General features: G+C 43.0%; 2 protein-coding genes across 3 annotated transcripts; one reads left to right on the plus strand and one right to left on the minus strand.

The window, feature by feature from the left end:
• The first annotated feature begins 927 nt into the window (after positions 1-927).
• Positions 928-6,533, plus strand: spred3 (sprouty related EVH1 domain containing 3). 2 transcript variants are annotated; one of them, XM_041994846.1, is made up of 7 exons: positions 928-1,178; positions 2,783-2,948; positions 3,116-3,284; positions 3,372-3,433; positions 3,517-3,675; positions 3,907-4,503; positions 4,590-4,812. In XM_041994846.1, exons 1-7 carry the CDS (start codon positions 1,168-1,170, stop codon positions 4,710-4,712), a joined length of 1,287 nt encoding a protein of 428 aa, XP_041850780.1. In that variant the 5' UTR covers positions 928-1,167; the 3' UTR covers positions 4,713-4,812. The 2 variants fall into 2 exon arrangements, with proteins under 2 accessions (XP_041850780.1, XP_041850779.1); XM_041994845.1 differs by having other exon boundaries at positions 3,907-6,533.
• A 1,459-nt stretch (positions 6,534-7,992) lies between these two features.
• dhx34 (DEAH (Asp-Glu-Ala-His) box polypeptide 34) lies at positions 7,993-17,380 on the minus strand. Its single transcript, XM_041994843.1, has 16 exons — positions 16,351-17,380; positions 15,864-16,175; positions 15,516-15,770; positions 15,325-15,427; positions 14,857-15,074; positions 14,596-14,770; positions 14,015-14,208; positions 13,837-13,938; positions 13,486-13,752; positions 13,156-13,329; positions 12,947-13,052; positions 12,644-12,750; positions 11,845-12,099; positions 9,559-9,747; positions 8,443-8,587; positions 7,993-8,357 (listed from the first exon to the last, which is right to left on the minus strand). Exons 1-16 carry the CDS (start codon positions 17,050-17,052, stop codon positions 8,215-8,217), a joined length of 3,447 nt encoding a protein of 1,148 aa, XP_041850777.1. The 5' UTR covers positions 17,053-17,380; the 3' UTR covers positions 7,993-8,214.
• Positions 17,381-18,066: the final 686 nt, after the last annotated feature.

Below are 18,066 nucleotides of genomic sequence, written 5' to 3' on the forward strand. Positions count from 1 at the left end.
TTTTTCTATACTGTCTGTTTCACTGTGTATTTGTGGAGTCCAAACTCCTGACAGTTTTATAATACATTCTTTGATAGAGCCTCCTCCTTAGATTACAGTTATTGCCCTATTAATGGAAAGCAAATGACTCCAGTTACATCTTGAAATTAGCTGCTAATTCTTAAGGTCCACACACCTCATACAGTTATATTATGATTTATATTAAATAATAATAATAAAAAAGAAATATTCTGGTCTAATTACTTAAAATGTCCAGTAACTGTTGGAACTTGTGTAAAAATATGGGGTTCTGTGGTTTGGAGTTATTTTTATGCCGAAATGTAAGAAATTATGAAACATCAGATAGAACCTGAGGACAAATCCATGTAAAATTTAAACTTACCCGAGTCCGGAGTGCGCAGCCGCAATAGAGAGCGCAATACTGAAGGCGTTTATATACCGGTTGCTGTCCATGGTACTGAAAACAACCAGCGGCTTGGGCCTTGTTACAAATGGGAACAGGTGTTTCCCCCCCCCCTTTATATTATGGTCGACTTAAATATTTTACCCTTTAATGTGACATTTCTGAAGTAAGACTATTTTTGCACTGAAAAAAAATCTTTAAATGTTATGTAATATAAAAGTTTAAAGAAGGGCATCTCTAGAGCCTTAAATATTTTCTACCTTTACATGAAAAGGATTTCCCAGTAATTATCAGAGGAGCGACTAAAGGTCATTGATGGTTTACCGGCTTTTTCATTCACGCCCACACCAGTGCGCATTTTCAATTATTTAAAATCGCATGGTTACATTGACAAATCCTATGGCCCACCTAAAGCCGCGATGCTGTCAATGATTAGTGCGGATGTGCTGGCACAGGGCAGGTAGAGTGAGAGAAGGAATAAGAGAGGGAGTGATAGGGACGGAGGGGGGTGGGAGGGAAGGAGGGAGAGAGGGAGGATGCTGCCAGCGGAAAATGGCTGCTGCAACCTCAAGCCTATCCTGATACACCGAAACGACATCAAGGTGGAGAGAGAGAGACGGAGAAAGAGAGAGGAAGATTAGGAAAATGAGAGCAGATGGAGGGAGAATGTGAGTGAGCCTGAGTGTTTCCTGAAAGGAGGATTAAAAGAAGGGAGAGAGGAGACCCTGGGGTGGGCTGCTGCAAGCGGCGGGCAACACCGAGCCATGGAGGGCGAGTAAGTCCTTACATTTTCATTTTTACCATTGCACATAAATATTCAGCAATACGCCAAAAAGATGATAGAAAGGTTGCCACCACCATTAATGTTACACAAATCCAGTAACATGGACTATTATCACAGTCGGTGTTCCACAGCTTAGCAGGCTGCCGAGAATAAAAACACCATTACGTAGTCTTGAATCAACAGCATACACCCCATTTCCGATATATCCATGCCAATATGTGATAAATGTAAAGCCACATCCAGGTGGACTGAGCGTATAGATTACTGGCACACAGTACACGCAGAAAATGGAGAATGAACAGAAATGTAAAAAAGGCATCTGAAAGAATGCAACAATTCAAAATGCGTGGTTTGCGATTGGTAAAAACAATCACGAAATCAGTCAGTGTGTAAAATGTATTGGGGAGGGAGAAAAAAAGGCGAAATATGGCGAGTTTGAGGCCAACATCGCGTCATTCAAGACAAGGCTACAGTAAAATGAGGGAGGGATGGAGGCGTTGTGATTTTTATCAACGTGTCTCGGGGTTTCATTATGATTTTTAAAGCCAAACTTTATGAATGAAATGTGATTTTTCTCTCCCTCTCTCGCTCTCCCTCGTCCTCACCCCTCCTCTCCTTCCCCTTTCTAATCGGCCCCTCCCCCATCTCTCGTTTCCTCACCATCTTCTCACCCACTCGTTTTTTTTTTTCTTTTTCTTTTTTTCCTTCTTCCCCCTTTTTTCCTACACGCGATTACATTGTGTTTAGGCCTTATATGTTTTTCCGGCGAAATGCATCTCGCGCAAAGCTAAGACGATTCCAGTTTCGTTCCGTCCCATTCATAAAAAATATAGCAGAATATCGGGGTATGTTAATGAGTGCGTGCAGCAGGGGCGGAATGGAGAGGAGGAAAATAATTGGAACAATTAAAACCTATTTATTTAAAAATAACAAAATAAATGCTGCATTACATGCACATGTCGAACTGCGGTGCTGAATTATTCAGCCGAATGGCGAGTGCAGTCTATTTATTTATTTATTTATTTATTTTTGCAAGAATGCCAGCCAAGGCCTCTGATGGCGAATGGGTGCGTTCATTGATACGTCTATGTGGGAAACACTCATTCTTCCTCCCTCCTCCCATTTGGCCATTTCTTTCCTGGATTTCTTTCTATCGATTTGTTCTAATGTTCCCCAATTCTGAGCTGTATGTTGATTTTTAAGGGTCGTCAATAGATTAAATGCAATAATAATAATCAGATTGATTTTTGTCACGTGAGAAATTGACTCAACTAGTATTTTGGGCTTTTTGAGCTGTCATGTTGCAGCGCCTTTCAGGCAGCAGTAGTCAGCTTTTCTTTTGTGTGAATTTCATCATGCTGCACTCTTTCATTCACACACACACACACACACACACACACACACACACACACACACACACACACACACACACACACACACACACACACACACACACACACAAATCACTTTTTACGTTTCTATAAGAATTGTGATCTTTTGTATATAGCTGAAGTGCTCAAGTGACGTTGTTAAATCATCATAGTCATTATCATCATAATCTGGGCCTTCCCTGACTCTCTTGACGTCCCTGACAGTGTGCGTGTTCGTGCCGTGGTGATGACACGTGACGACTCCAGTGGCGGTTGGGTGCCCCTTGGAGGTGGCGGCCTCAGTCATGTGGTCATATGTAGAGGGCGGAGTCACGACGGCAGGGGGCGGAGAGAGTACATCATACGTGGAGAAAGACTGCGAGACCGAGCAGTGAGTGTGTGCGTGTGTCATGGCTGTCTTTGGTGCCACGTTGCTTGTCAACACCACCTAAAGACTGTAGTTATGTGCTATGTGGGGGCGGGTGGGTGTGTGGTATTGTTTCAGGAGTAGCCACATCTTGGTTACATGACCTCTGAAGTTGCTATTTGTGTTTGTAGCCGGTGTTGGAGTGTGCAGTGCAAAGGGGGTTAGTGTATAACAAGGTGAATCCCATCTTCCATCACTGGCGAGTAGAAGATCGAAAGTTTGGCCTTACATTCCAGAGTCCTGCTGATGCCATTTCCTTTGAGAAAGGACTGCAGACTGTCATAGACAAGCTTGACAGAGGTAGACATATATATAACCCTCAAATTCATTAAAGTGGCCTGTTAGAACTGGTTTTAGAACATCTAAACCTCTTTTTATGTTATCAAGGCTCTGACTCGCCCTCATCCTCCACTCCAGAAGAAGCAGACACTGAGGATGATGGACAAGCTGTGAGTATCAGATTATTTTGAGCATTTATTCTTGCAGTTCTGGGTGTTTTTGAACTGTGGGGGTGACGTTCAACCTCTGTCAGTCCCATACAGGAAGTGAATCTTCATCCAACAGCAGAAAGGAGATGCTTCCCAAACCCATCACCATAGTGACAAGTGAGTCTTCGTCTACCTGTTTCGTGCGGCCGGAGGAGTTTAGCTTTGGATCCAGCCATGCTGTTACCACTCACACACCTGCTCAGGTAGCACAACACCCTCTTCTTCGAGTCCTTTCACAGTGATAAAGCAGACATCCTCCCAAAATTAGTTTATTTGACCCCTAAATCCACATCTACAGCAAAATAATCTAACATCTTAGAGAATGTCACTGAAGCCCTGAAGCCCAATTTTTTGTTTAATGAAAGCCATCTGTGACCACTGCCACAGTACACACTGTTCCTGACTCACTGTGTAATCCTACACCCTCTCCACAGATCCACACCAGGCCCGGACAGCACCAGCTCTCACAAATGACAACTGTGTTGAATCCCCCAGCGCCCCCACCCCCACCCCCTGCTCCACCTACACCTCCTGTTGGTCCCCCAGCCTCATCACCTCTGTCCCCCCTATCACCCACCATTTCGCTGCTAGAGGAGGGAGATCTGCGCAGTGTGGACCCTTGCAAAGATCTGTGGGGTTCTCGAGGTTATGAGGATTACAGACGCGCAGGGGCAACAAGGACTATGGTTGGGGGGCTGACGGGCGGCGTGGTTGTTGGTGGTGGAGGAAGTCTGCAGGACAAGTCAGAGCTGTGTGTGGTTCGCTTTGAGAAGGAGCTGGCGGGTGTGGGGACGGCAGGCTGTGAGGTGACTGTGAGCCTGGACAGTAAAGCCTCTCAGCGTCTGTCCTCATCGTCGCCTACCTGTATGTCCATGCCCAACGCTGTGTCAGGAGGTTCCTCAGGTGCTGGCTCACCCCAGGAGACGGGCAAAGGCTCGCCTTCTCCCTGCTGCATCCACACCTCAATGGCCACGCCTCGTTCCCGGACTCGTAAGAGAGGAGGAGGGGCCAACAGCAGCGGTGACCCGGGGGTAATCTCACCTGATGATGACAGTTCGTGCCCTCAGGCTTCTTCTTCATGCTCATCCCGCTGTGTGTACTGCCGCTCTGTTTTCAGCGCTTCGGAGAATGGGCGGGGCCGCTGCAGAGATGCCCCGGACCCAGCCCTGCACTGCCTGCGCCAGTGGACCTGTGTGTGGTGTGCAGAAAGTCTGCTGTACCACTGCATGTCAGACTCTGAGGGTGAGTTCTGGGAGCCATGTTCGTGTGATGACTCTTTGGGGGGCCACCCGCACCCCCTTTGCTGTGCTCGCTGGTTGGCCCTCCTGGCCCTGTCACTCTTCGTGCCCTGCATGTGCTGCTACCTGCCTTTGCGCGCCTGCCTGCGATGTGGGGAGAGGTGTGGCTGCTGTGGGGGAAAGCACAAAGCGGTCCGATGAGACCAGGCTAGGGGGTGAAAGGGGTTTCCTGGACCAGGGGGTTTGGACATTGAGAGACGAAAGCATCTGTAGTGAAGAAGGTGGCAATAAGTAGGTGAAAACAGATCTCTCAGCAGACCCAGACCTCTGACGTGTCCCTCCAAAGCCCCAAAGCCTTCCACTGCATTGAGCTCTTTCTCTTTTCAACCTGGGGCCTTCCTCACTGGTCCACGCCTGCTGCAGGTGCACTGCTCTCAGACCAGGCTCTGTGGGAGTAAGCTGGAACCTTTATTGTGGATTTACTGAGGGATGGCTGATCTAGAGTTAGCTGTCTGGGACTATCATAGAAAGATGGTGGCAACAATGTGTACACTGTTTCAAATGTCTGTTTGTTTTGTTTTTTTATTTACAGAGAAAATCTAAAAAAAATGTTTATATATATGATTGTTAAAATTTTAATTGGTATATTTTATTAAATGTAAAACACATTGACAGAGTCCCCAAATGGCACACACATCCACGTATTCAAAGACATGAAATCTTGGGGAAGATTTTTGTTTCATGTTGGCCTGTTTGTCGGTCAGATGAAAAGACGTCACCCTTTACCTCTAATTTTACCTCAGATGTAACTCAAAACTTGGCTTTGAATGGGGAAAAAACGGAGATAGTGGCTTGGAGTAAGCAAGCACAAGTGTGTGCAGTCTTTAAAGAAAAGCATCTGAGACTACTAGTATTGTCCATTAGTCAAAGTACCACAGTGAGAGATAGGTTATCAAAAGCAGAGACAATTATCGTTAAGGGAAGCTGCAATGACAACCACAAAGACTTTAAAGTCATATTGTGATCCATAATGGTCCTGTGTAACCAAACTTACTTATGTTTTCTGGAAAGAAAAAGGAAAGAGAATGTGTGTCCCGTAGTAAACACTTTCACTTTGCACATCTTTCTCCCATTTTTTTCATGTATTTTTAATACTAATCATAAAAAACATCACATGCCACCACTGTACTTGTTGAATCAGACAAGGTGCTTATAACTGAGGCCTCTGAGTGAGTCTATTCTACCTTCTATACACAATGACCACACACTCCCCAAAGAAAAACAAAAGGGACCCTGTGTTAATTAGCCTGCAGATACGTCTAGGTCTTTAAAGGAGATGCGACCAAAAAAAAGAAAAAAGAAGTGCAATGAACACTGTGTTCAAAGAGTATTTTTGTATCAGTTGTTCTCTTTAGGAATAATTTAGTTGAAACAGGAAAAGTGTTGGACCTGAAGAGGGTAGCGTGTTACTTTGTTTGATATCGAGCATAAAAGGTAGAAAAGGAACACAAAACTGAGCAGCAGCTCGCAGTTATAATCGATACTGTAATCGTGTGTGCTGCAGACTGTTGACCCTATGATGAGAAGAGGCAACTATACTTGAAAAAAAATGAGTGAAGGTGGGTTGATTTTGGACCACAGAGGCAGTCATGTTGCTTTAACTAAAATCCAGAAGCTGCTATTGGAAGTGCTGCCTGAACGCTATTTGATCCAAAAAGTCAGACTGCCTCTAAGAAACCTGAGGTGTTTCAGTAGGATCAGAAAAGATCCTCCATTTTAATCCAATCAAGATGCAGAAAATGCAAAATAGCACACGAACATTTTTTTTAAAAACAGGTTTACAGCTGGGATTGAACACAAATTCACCCCAAGATCTGTCTGCTGATGCACCCTGCACTTCTCTTATTTTCCTTATTTGCTATTTTAGTCACCTCTCTAATGTATATTTAAAAATAATTTAAAAACACAATTTTAATGTCAGTCTCAGAATAAGTAAGGAGCTTTGTTTTTGTACAACCTCCACTTTGTGTTGGCCACATGATGCATATTAAAGGCAGAGACAACAGTTTTACAAGCCTCATGCCAAAAACTCAATGCAGCAACATGAAGTTAGGTTAATAGTTTAGTCCAATATAGCTACAACTTTAATGAATTTGTGACACACTTCAAATGAAGATTTAATAAAGAAATATAAGAAAATAAAGCCACACAGGGATTATGAAGGTAGGACAGAAGTAGAGCGTTTTATAAATTATGGATAGCAAACTAGCCCATTCATAGAGATTGATGACTTAAAATTATGAGACTCTAAGGGTATTCTCATTTAAAATGTGACAGATGTATCTGAGTAATATTGTTGTAAAATTAAGGCAGAATGAACCTTTCAGAAGCTTCATTACATTTAGGTTTAGCCAAGAATTTCTATCCAAAGTGACTTAAAGGGAGCAAACAGGTGACAGAGTTCAGTCAGGACATGCAACGAACACAACCACATTCTCACTGCTAATGTAGGCTGGCCTGCCAATAATGTTTGTCCACTTCAAAGAGGGGGTAAAAAAAACAAAAAACATCCTGTCTCAGAGGCAGGGAACTCAAACTCACCAGACTGCCATTCCCTTATCCTGAGTTAAATGTTTGTACGACACACACACACACAATCCCCACAAATTTGCAATGCATAGACTTGCGCACACACAAAACACATAAGTGTTCACTTAATGGTGCAGATATACAGAACTAGTAAAGCCATTGCACACAGTTTGCTACTTCTGGTTCAGAAATGGTGTTAGAGTACAGTACTGACAGTCATGCGATCACAACTGCAGGCCCCATTCTTACATCTTAATAAATGTGCCTTTTGATTTGAGTAATCAATAACTTATGATTTCTAAGTAACTCTGTATTAACTACTATTTACTTTTTTTGGTTATTAATTTCTGCCAATGTGCATATTTTCACATGTACGTATTTATTAGTTTCAAAGTAATTAATGAGATATTATCTGTTTATTTATTTATTGAGATATTTATTCTGATTATTTTTTTGAGACAGGTTTTTAACTTCTGTGCTGTCTTACTTCTGACTTTGTGCCAATGTGCTGCTTTGAGGTGTTACATATCGTGGGTTTGTATCATTATTAAACCCTCACTCTATATTTTAAATCAGTGTTTCCTTCTCTTTGACATATGCATGTCATTAACTCACTGTGCCTTTTCCCAAACACTGCTATTTAAGGACTCAAAGAGAGGAAAAAAAACAAGGGTCCACTCTATAAATGTGTTCTTTTGAAATCAAGATTTATGTTATTTCTTCCCTCTGAATTACAACAGAATATATTTTTTAGTTTAAAAAAAAACAAAAGAAAAGAAAAAAACACTGGGAAATGACTACAAGGGCTTAAAATAATTCAAAAGCAAAGACAAAGAGTGAAACATTTATAAAAATATTGACTCCACAAACAGTTTTTCTGGTGCAGAGCAGTCTTTCTGTGGGTGCTGTGCTCAGTTACGTGGCAGAATACATGTGCTGCCTTTTATGTTTGAGGATTTCAGTGGAGGTGAGGGTCAGGTCTTTATTACACACGTCGCAGTGATAAACTCTGGTGAGACTAGAAACTGAGGAGGAGCCTGCCTTTTGGCCTTCTGCGTCTGGAATTCAAAGAACAAATCTCGATTAGTGTCAACCTCTTAAAGTTGGGTGGTGCACATATGAAAGTTATCAGTATTTCCTGACCTTCCTCTGGCTGCTGCTTTTCTCCAGCAGGCCTGCAGGATGCTTCATGATGCATGCGCTCCAGTGGGGTCAGAGGCATGTAGAGGTCACAGTTAGGACAGCTCCAGAAAGTCCGTAAACATTCACTGTAGAGATCCTTTGAATCCTGAACAGATATATTTTTAGGTGTGGGGATCAGCCTGAATCCCGTTAAAAGACTTAGTTGTAGAGTTAGACTGTTCTGTTATCTGTTCAAAAATTTTTTTGCTGGGTCTGATGCAGGAATCGGGTATTTAAAGCGAGGAAAAGGTGACCCTACTCCTAAAACAGTAGTGTTATATACACGCTTACCCAACACAACTACCCAACCATGCTGTCTAGCTGTGCATCTGACAACTAGCTAGCTTACTCAAGTGCTTTGAAACCTACTTACAATAGAAGGGAGTAATGAAATGAGGAAGAACTGGATTAGTTTTTGTGAAGATTAAGATGAAAGATGGCACTGCAGATGTTGGGGGGGGGGGGGGGGGGGGGCGACACAGCAGCTCAGAGATTCAGATTTATGCTTGATGAACTGAAGGAGTAACTGGAGTAACACAGTGGATTTGTTTGATGAAGAACCAACAGTTAAATGCGTCTTGGAGGATTGATTTTGTGTTATACACTCTCACAGCCAGACTGAGTTACCCCTTCTCCTGCTAGCATGCTAACACTGACAGCTTGGCTGCATCATCTGCAGGAAATGCCCAACTTACAAACTGAGCTGCCCAATTCAGTAATGTGGATAACTTAGTCCACAACTGGAAGGTGACCAAAATATTTCATATCTATGCTGTGTGTTCATGATTTTGGTTTAAAGAACTGCATTTGCCTGATTGTTGTGGCTTCTTTTTTTGCGCTCATCTCCAGCAGCATTTCAGAGCATATAGTTCTGCTCATTTCCTCGTCATTTTATAAGCCAATGTTACAGACTTTTTTATTTTAATCATACTCAGTTGTGCGGTTAAACACATTTACACGTGATGTGACAAGCTCAGGATGTGCAGATTTATTTCTGCTTTTTCAGACTTAAAAGAGACAAAAAGACAGATTTAATAAGATATTTTTCTGGATTGCCACAGTTTCAGATAAACTCACAGTCAGGCAGTTGTAGGTGAAGAAGTTGGTCACACGCAGACCTCCTTTGATGGGGTCTGGCTTGGCTTCTGCTCCCGGAAACAAAGGGTTCAGATCTGGAGCTTTATAAGACAAGTCTATTTCACACTGTGGGCCGATGTACAGGTTTTGGGTCTGGAAAGCTGCGAGTCGTCGTAAGGTGTAACTGACCTGGAAGGGAAGAAGTAAAGCAGTACAGTATAAAAAGACCACAAAACGTCTCTCTGGTGACACAAGATTGATCTTTTTTTCCCGATTAGAAGCCAAAATTGGGTAAATTTAGATTCAAGGATTCTTTTTTTATTCCTTTATTGTAGACATACTACTGTTACAAAGGCCTTTATAGGGTTGTTTTAGATCTCAAGTCAGGTGCTCCCAAAACACAAAGAAGAAAAACACTTTTGCAAAGACTGAACAGATACAAAGTTGTATATCAGAATGAGCTTTAACTGGTAAATGAATTGTACTTTTAAAGGACTTTAACACTACGTCACACCCACAAATACATTCACACAGCACTTCTATAGTTTGTTATATTAAGTGCTAATCTATCACATTTATTAAACGACAGGCAACGTGGGGTTCGGTGTTTTGCCCAGGGACACTTCAACATACTGTCTGGGAATCAATCCACAGACATTCCAGTTGGCAGACAACTGCTCTTCCACCTGAGCTACAGATGCCCCAACAACCAAACCCCTTTTGTGAAAACATGTATTCATGCAGCTAACTTAGTGCTTCTTCTGTAGTTTGTTTTTTTCTCTTGCTGAATCTCTGCAGGCATTTCTGGCTGCAGAACTGTACATGTCTGATTTGCAGCTACCATCTTGATCAAACTACCTGCTGTTTGTTATCTGTGTCACAGACTGCCCCCCTGCCAGAGTCTTGTTCTGTTGGAGGGTTAAGTTTTTGTTTTTTCCTCCACACTGTCGCCAAGTGCTCACTCAGCAGGGACGGTTGTGTTTCTGTAAAGAGCCTTGAGAAGGTATTTTGCTAATAAACCTTTTAACATCGTGTTGAAGTTCAGGCTGAACAACATGTGGAGAAGACTGTATCACACATGGTTTCCAAAAGTATGCAGTGGTGACTGACAGTGCACACATCACAGAACATAAAAATCAGCTTATTAATAAACAGGAAAAAAATTAAAATAATGGAAAACAAGGCAGTAAACGCTTTAACAGTTTTCTTCTGCTGAGGACACATTTGCTGTGTAAAACCCTGAGTCTCTCAGCTTAAGAGAGATTAAGTCCAAGATGTCACACTTAAGGAAAGAACTTGAGGTGCTTTGTGCAACTGGCTCTTGGTCTAAATGACTTCTTACATTAAAGTAGCCCCGTGTAATTTTCTGACCTTAAAAATATGTTTCTGACGTGTTTTGATGGCACACTGACATTTATTATGTACAATCCTGGAGCTGTTGTTCCTGAGGATGAGAAAACTACATTTCATAACTTAATCTTCCTGGAGCATCACATTATAGCGGAGTTTCGCTTCATGGCACCACGTCACATGCTAACAACTGGATATCAACACAGCGGACATTTTGAACGCACACCAGCTGATTCATCAAAGAAATGCAAAAGGACATTATAAAAGGAAGAAAGAAAATAAAAAAGGGAAAGAGACAGAGCAAGAGCAAGAGAAAAGACAAGAGTGAACATCAACATGACTAACTGGCTGGAGAGAAATCAGAATAGAGGTAGGATGCAAGATGGATCCAGAAATAGCTGTCAGGGGTTAGAGGATGCCTCACTAAGAAAATCTGCTTAAGTTCAGTAGTGCTTCTTTAAAACAACCCTTTTTATTTCCCGTTTTCTGGATCTAAAAGTTTAAATATGCAAAAGAGGCTTTGTATTATCAGAAATGCCCTAAGATAAAACAAAACTGCTTTTTGGACACGTTCGACCAAACCTGAAAGATGTTATGAAAGAATCTCAGCACTGAAAAAAAAACTATGCCTGTAGTTTCTTATGTAAATGAGACTTTAACAAGGCGGATAAATTAATGACAATACAGACACATTCATTTAAATAAACATTTGCATTCAAGTTAATGAACCTATTTTTACTTCTTTTTTGTTTTGCAATAAAAAACAAAGCAAGAAGTTTATTTTACCCAATAATATTGTTTTTTTATTTACATGCCTTCAATAGTTACGTTTCAAACTTCTAAATTATTTTAATCTCATCTGTGTTAAAAAGCGAAAGCAAAGGCTCATCTGGAGCAGTGTGTTACACAATAATCACCAGGCTGTGCCATTAGTACCTCAGTGTAGAGCAGGAAGCGGACCAAGCCCTCACTCAGCCTCTCTATGTCTCTACGGGACACCCCCTGGCTTGTTGCGTTCTTCCCCAGTTGGGCCTGCAGCAGCCTCTCCCACTCGGCCCTGAGGGTGAGAGCTGTGGAAAGGGCCCTCAGGGCCTCCTCAGGCTCCCTCAGCTCCAGCTCCAGCCAGCCGTCCATCACCAGCCGTGTACAGTCAGCGTTGGTGTCCACAGAGTTTGCGACCAGCAGCAGAGCCTAGAGACAAATTACTGATCAAAAAATGAACATTTCTGCATCTCATGGGAACTATTTGTCTCCCACAGCGATAGTGGAGCATCATTCGGGAAGTTTGTGGTGCAATACGCCTTTAAGAAATTAATTAAGCCAACTTCAACCTGGTTTCAACTTGGTTGACCCATCACTTCTCCACTTTTCCTTTCCTCCCTTCTCACCCATTCATCCAGGCCCCATAAGTGGTTTGCCAAAGCATTATATGTAACAGTACCCCCCCGCTGAATCTCCCCTCTTCACACAATGTCAACATGTCCCAAACTGGCCAAATAAGATGTCCACATCCTCAGTCCCATTGTGCCTTCTCTTTATCCAACTCTTCCTTTCCCAATTAATCCTTTAATCTTACACTGTTGTTGTGAGTTTCTAGCCAGAATCAAAGCGGTATATAGCAATAAATATTTATCCTTCTCTGAGACAGTAATGACATTAAAATTAGGCCATGTGGACAACACAGGACGTAGCAATCTGTAGTGGGAATAGGAATTTCCCCACATCTGTCACCAACCTGCAGGGCTGGAACCCGCACACAGTTGGACAAATATGGCCTGTTTGTCTCCAACAGAGTGACGAAGGCAAGCAGCTGGTGCCTGCTGCTGTCCTTCCTTTCAGCTCCTGCAGGCAATACATGGGAGGACAATGTAAAATAATCAGAAAGGAGAAAAGAAACACAAGTTAAAAAAGTCAAAATGATTACTTAAAAAATGCAATAAAATAAAAAATGCATGATTTTTCTCTTCTTGACAATAGGCTCATACCTAAAAAAAATCTTGAAATTCATAAGCTACATGTAGCCCTGCAGCAGGTTTACCCATTTCACGGCTGTCATCCTCAGGCACGTGTAACACCTCAGGATCACTTGCGAACACACTGGTCGGGTGGACCACCACCCCCTGCTTGTTTCTCGTGTGAAACACCTTTGAAGTGTAAAAATCAAGCCATGTTTTCAATGAAATTACATATAAACAGCATATTTCCTGATGTGATGTTTTCCCTGGTTGCTGCAGCAAGGTGTCTAACCTGATCGGAGTCTTTGCGGGTGGAGTTGTGCTCGTCGGGCAGAGCCAGCTGAGGGTAGAGGCCTCTGCACAGCAGCAGCTTCAGCAAAGCTTGCTGGCGGGAAGATAAGTCCTGGCTGACGCCGACTGCCTCCTGCAGCTCTGACACGTTGTGACGCAACTTGAACTTTACTTCCTTGCTCAGAACAAACAGCAGAACATTGAAATTAATCCAAATGGAACCCAAAAACACAAACATATCCAACCCTGTGATCTCAACTGACTTTGATACCATATGGTCTCTCTTTTATACCTAATTTCTTATTATTGTTTAACTTCAACCATAACACACCTGTATGTCCACATTCTGCTCTGGTCCCTCCTTGTCCTTCTTTTTGCCTTTGCCAGTTGTCTCTGTGTCTGATCCAGAGGAGAACTCCCCCTCCTGACCGTCCTCCATCCTCAGGACTTTACGTTTGCTCCCTTCCTGCTGCTCATGATCTCTCTTCAGCTGATGGAGCTTTCTCCTCTCTGTTAGCCTCTCCCTGCGCTGCCCGCGGTCACCACCAGAGGAAGTGCTGTCCTCTGATTCCAGGAGGCTATGGCTCCTGAGCAAGTCCTACAAACCAACAACTGTGATTAATGTCATTTAAATAAATAAATAAATCTTTTTAATGCTTGAGCTACTCAGTGAGGAGCCTGCCTTGAATTGTCTGCGCAGGTTGACCATCTCATATAGTCGCTGCTCCTCTAGACCCCTCCTCCTGCACCACTTCCTTGAGCCACCACCTCTCTCTCCCTTTACCTGTTGAGTTCACATATTTTAACAATACATCATATCTATTTACAGCCATTATAACATAATGTTTTCCCTTACTGACCTCCACCCAGGCATTGAAGGTATTGAGCAGGGTGAAGGGGTCTCCCTGGTTGCTGTGCAGGGGCTGGCGGGCAGTGGCACAGTCTGGATTATGCTGTGAGCTGCGCAGGAAGGGTGACTGAACACTGAGGGCAGCTGCGATGGTCAACACAGGCTCCACCAAGTTAAACACAGACCCGAGCACCAGCATTTTTCCTGGAAGAAGGCAAACATTTTGTTTCCAAGCAGCCAGACTTTCTGGTAAACTTTTACAGTGGTCTTTATAAATAGTTCTCCAGGAATTTTTTAAGGATTTATAAAGTTTCTGTGTAAAACCCTTGAATGACTCATTACTTTTGCACAGTATAAAACTGATGATTCTTATTAAGATTATTTTAAGAAGCACTACTGAACTTTAAAATGAATGGGGTAAAGAGTAAAGAAAATAAATGAAGGATGAAGACACGATTAAAAAATAACAGACAAACAAGCAGATGCCACCGAATACATGACCTCTGCTTTGGCAGAGCAAACAAACAAAAAGAAAAACAGATGGAATGCAGGAAAATAACTGACCTACAAATTTGGTATAGATAATCTTACCTATTACCACATCAACAGGCAGCTGTGCCAGCAAACTACCAATAGAGGTCAGTTCACCACAGCTGTCTAGCGCCCCCTGTTCTTTTAGATAAGTAACTGCAGTCTGGATGCTGGCAGTTGGAGGTGGATCAATGAAGACAAAAGAAAGTGGATCTCCAAGACCCATGCTCTTCATCTGTGGAACACAGCATCATCAATAAAGCTGAATATTTATTACAGAGTTTAATAGAAGAATTGTTTTGTGATCTATAGAGTTACCACCTGGAGAATGAGTGAGTCCAGAGCCACTCTGTGAATTTCAGGCACAGGATACGGTGCAAAAGCATTGTAGTCTGACTCGGCGTAAAGGCGGTAACACACACCTGGACCCGTGCGACCGGCTCGACCTTTCCTCTGCTCAGAGCTAGCGCGGCTGATCCAGAACTCTTGTAGACGCTGCATTTTAGCCTTTGGATCAAAGCTCATTTCTTTTACCTTTCCTATAAACAAGAATTAAAAAAAACAACAAAAAAAAAAAAAAGAAAAAAAAAAACAAAACAGAATTTCTGTCCATGTCTACTATTTCTGTTTAACATATATTCAAAACCAGCATCTTTGCCCCCAAAAAGTTCAGCACCATGGCAACATCGGAGATATTTGCTTGATATAAAATGAAGGTTTGAGACGTTAGATGCACAGAGGGTGAACTAAAGGTAATGCCTTGCTACAAGTACACTATTAGTTTCATACCTGAGTCAACAACAAAGCGCACTCCATCTATTGTAACTGAGGTCTCAGCAATATTGGTAGAGATGATGCACTTTCTCACTCCAGGAGGAGCAATATCAAACACCTGAGGAACAACATGGTAAGTTATTAGAGCTAAGCTATTAAACTCAAAAATTTATTATCTTTTCTAATCTAGTCAAAGCCAACCGCACCTTATCCTGCTGGACAAGTGACAGCGTGCTGTGAAGAGGTAAGACTATCCAGCGACGTGTGTGTGTGGCATAAATCTGACAGGCCTCCTGGATGGTGGAGATTTCTGCCACACCACTGAGGAAGAGAAGCAAGTCCCCACGCTCCTCTGGAGGGTAACGCTGATCAATGCCCTGCAAGATACGCAAGTACGGTCTGGGATCCAGCTTCTCTGAGCGAGGCGACTGCTCCTCAGGAGGAATGGGCTGGTAAATTACCTGTTTAAAGAAATAGAGTATTAGAAAACACACCTGAAGAAAATTCTACAAATGTTACAGTTACATGAGTGATTACTGCTGTTCTCTGTGTACCTGAATGGGAAACAACCTGCCTGGTACTTGCAAGACAGGAGCACTATTAAAGTAGTTGGAGAAGAGTTTGATGTTGATGGTGGCTGACATGAGGATGAGGCGAAGGTCTGGGCGGTCAGCCAGGAGAGAGCGCAGGACCCCAAGAAGGAAGTCACAGTGGAGATGTCTCTCATGGACCTCGTCCACAATCACCACCTGGTACTGAGTCAGTGACTTGTCCTGCTGGATCTGTCGGAGCAGCAGTCCCTCCGTCAGGAAGAGCAGTTTTGTGGCTGTGGTCCGACTGGTCTCAAAGCGAATCTGGTACCCTACCTGAAAATTTTAAATACATTTTGTAGTTGCCTTTTCCCCCTAGAAATATGAATCTAAAGCATTAAATTTTCCACAAGTCCAACTGCCTTATTATGTACTTTACGATGTGTTGTATGAGTATATAACCAGCACTTAAACAGGAAAAAGAATCTATATATGAATGTCCACAACAAACCTTTGAGCCAAACTGATTGAGACTCTCAAAGCTGACTCTCTTTGCAAGAGATATGCAGGCAATACGGCGAGGCTGAGTACAGGCAATGTGACTGAATCCAGCTGAAAGAAGATACTGAGGCACTTGTGTGGATTTACCACAGCCTGTGTCCCCTGCCACTACAACCACCGGGTGAAGGCGGACCAGCTCCACTATTCGATCGCGGTACTGGAAGATGGGCAGACTCTTCTGCTCCCGTCGAAGCTTGGCAAGTTTACCAAAGCTCTGTTTCTGGCTGAAGTCCAGGAAATGCAGGAGGGCCAGGCGGCAGTCAGAGATCTCCTGAGTGCCTGGCCCTGAGGATCTGTGTCTGCTTTTGTGATCTGACTTTCCCAAGTGCTCCTCGATGTCCGTGGTGCACACAGATACATTAATCCGGTAGCGAGCATCATATTCTTTAGGAAGACCAAGATCCACCTTACTAGTACCAGTTCTTTTGTGTTTCCCATCTCTCTCTTCTTTGTGGCCAAGTCCAGAGGCAGACATGTCCCTCTTTGTTTTAAACCTCTGAAAGCGATCAAAGAAAGCCCAGAACTCCTTATGTTCGGAGCTATCAGCCTGGATATAATCATGCTTACGGAAAAAGATATCGTCCAGCAGGGCTCGGCAATGTGGGCTGTTCCAGTCCCAACTCCGACTGTCTCTCCTCCTATCTGAGTCCATATTTTCTGTAAGTACAGTTACCCACCTCCACCACCTGAAAACTGGATTCAGGTCAAATACTAAAAAAGAGAATACATATGTGTACGACCTTACAAACGTGCAGCTTCGTGGGCATGTTATAGAGCAGCTAACGAAGTTCCGTCCACTTTAAAGCCCTACGTCAAGTATGTATGCATCTGGGAGAAACCAAACACAAGTTCTCAGCTTCATTATGAAGCTACTCCAAAATTAAACGTAACAACAATAATAAATGAATTGGCGCTGATAAAAATCTAGACAACAAACCCACAAGGAAAGTGATGTCATGTGGGAACAGTAATGTGACAGGACTGCTTCCGGTCCGTTCTTAAAAGCGGTCCGGTAAAGTGTTTGTAAAATGAATATTTGCATTTTCTGTACCGCTTAGTCCATTACGGGTCGCGGGTAAGCTGGAGCCTATCCCAGCATTAACAGTTGAGAGGCAGGGTACACCCTGGACAGAGCCAACCAACCACTCACACTCACTCCTGTGGAGTCATCAATTAACCTAACGAACATGTCTTTGGACGGTGGGAGGAACCCGGAGAGAACCCACGCATACACGGGGAGAACATGCAAACTCCACACAGAAAGTCCACTGCACTCGAGGTTCGAAACTTTCCCCCCAGCTGAGATTCGAACCAGCGATCTTCTTGCTGTGAGGCTGTGGCGCACACCACCGATATAAATGATATTTGCACATCATATATAATTGACGTTGCAGTTTTTAAAGTGAAAACGGTTGCACCACACATATGTCATTTTAAAATGAAATATAACGTCACAGGCAACACATCCTGATGGACATAGTTGCCCTGTGTTTAGGAGAAGACCGGGTTTCACAATTCTGACACACAATACTGCTCATTTTGTTACATTTTAATATATAAATCCTTAATTTTTCATACCTCCGGGTCATATTTGGGTCACAGTTATCGTAACAAAGGACACGTTCTGATGGACGGTCGCGGAGCTGGACGGGGGACGGATCTCACA

This window comes from Melanotaenia boesemani, chromosome 9 (assembly GCF_017639745.1).
Source record: "Melanotaenia boesemani isolate fMelBoe1 chromosome 9, fMelBoe1.pri, whole genome shotgun sequence".
Lineage (NCBI taxonomy): Eukaryota > Metazoa > Chordata > Actinopteri > Atheriniformes > Melanotaeniidae > Melanotaenia > Melanotaenia boesemani.

Excerpts from the sequence above, each read along its gene's own strand:
- spred3 (XM_041994845.1), top strand. Across the intron at positions 2,949-3,115 it reads AAAGACTGCGAGACCGAGCA|CCGGTGTTGGAGTGTGCAGT; the intron begins GTGAGTGTGTGC and ends TTGTGTTTGTAG. Across the intron at positions 3,434-3,516 it reads CTGAGGATGATGGACAAGCT|TCCCATACAGGAAGTGAATC; the intron begins GTGAGTATCAGA and ends AACCTCTGTCAG.
- dhx34 (XM_041994843.1), bottom strand. The coding sequence starts at position 17,052 with ATGGACTCAGATAGGAGGAGAGACAGTCGGAGTTGGGACTGGAACAGC. Across the intron at positions 15,428-15,515 it reads CACTTGTCCAGCAGGATAAG|GTGTTTGATATTGCTCCTCC; the intron begins GTGCGGTTGGCT and ends GTTGTTCCTCAG. Across the intron at positions 14,209-14,595 it reads GCCTGTTGATGTGGTAATAG|GAAAAATGCTGGTGCTCGGG; the intron begins GTAAGATTATCT and ends GCCTTCTTCCAG.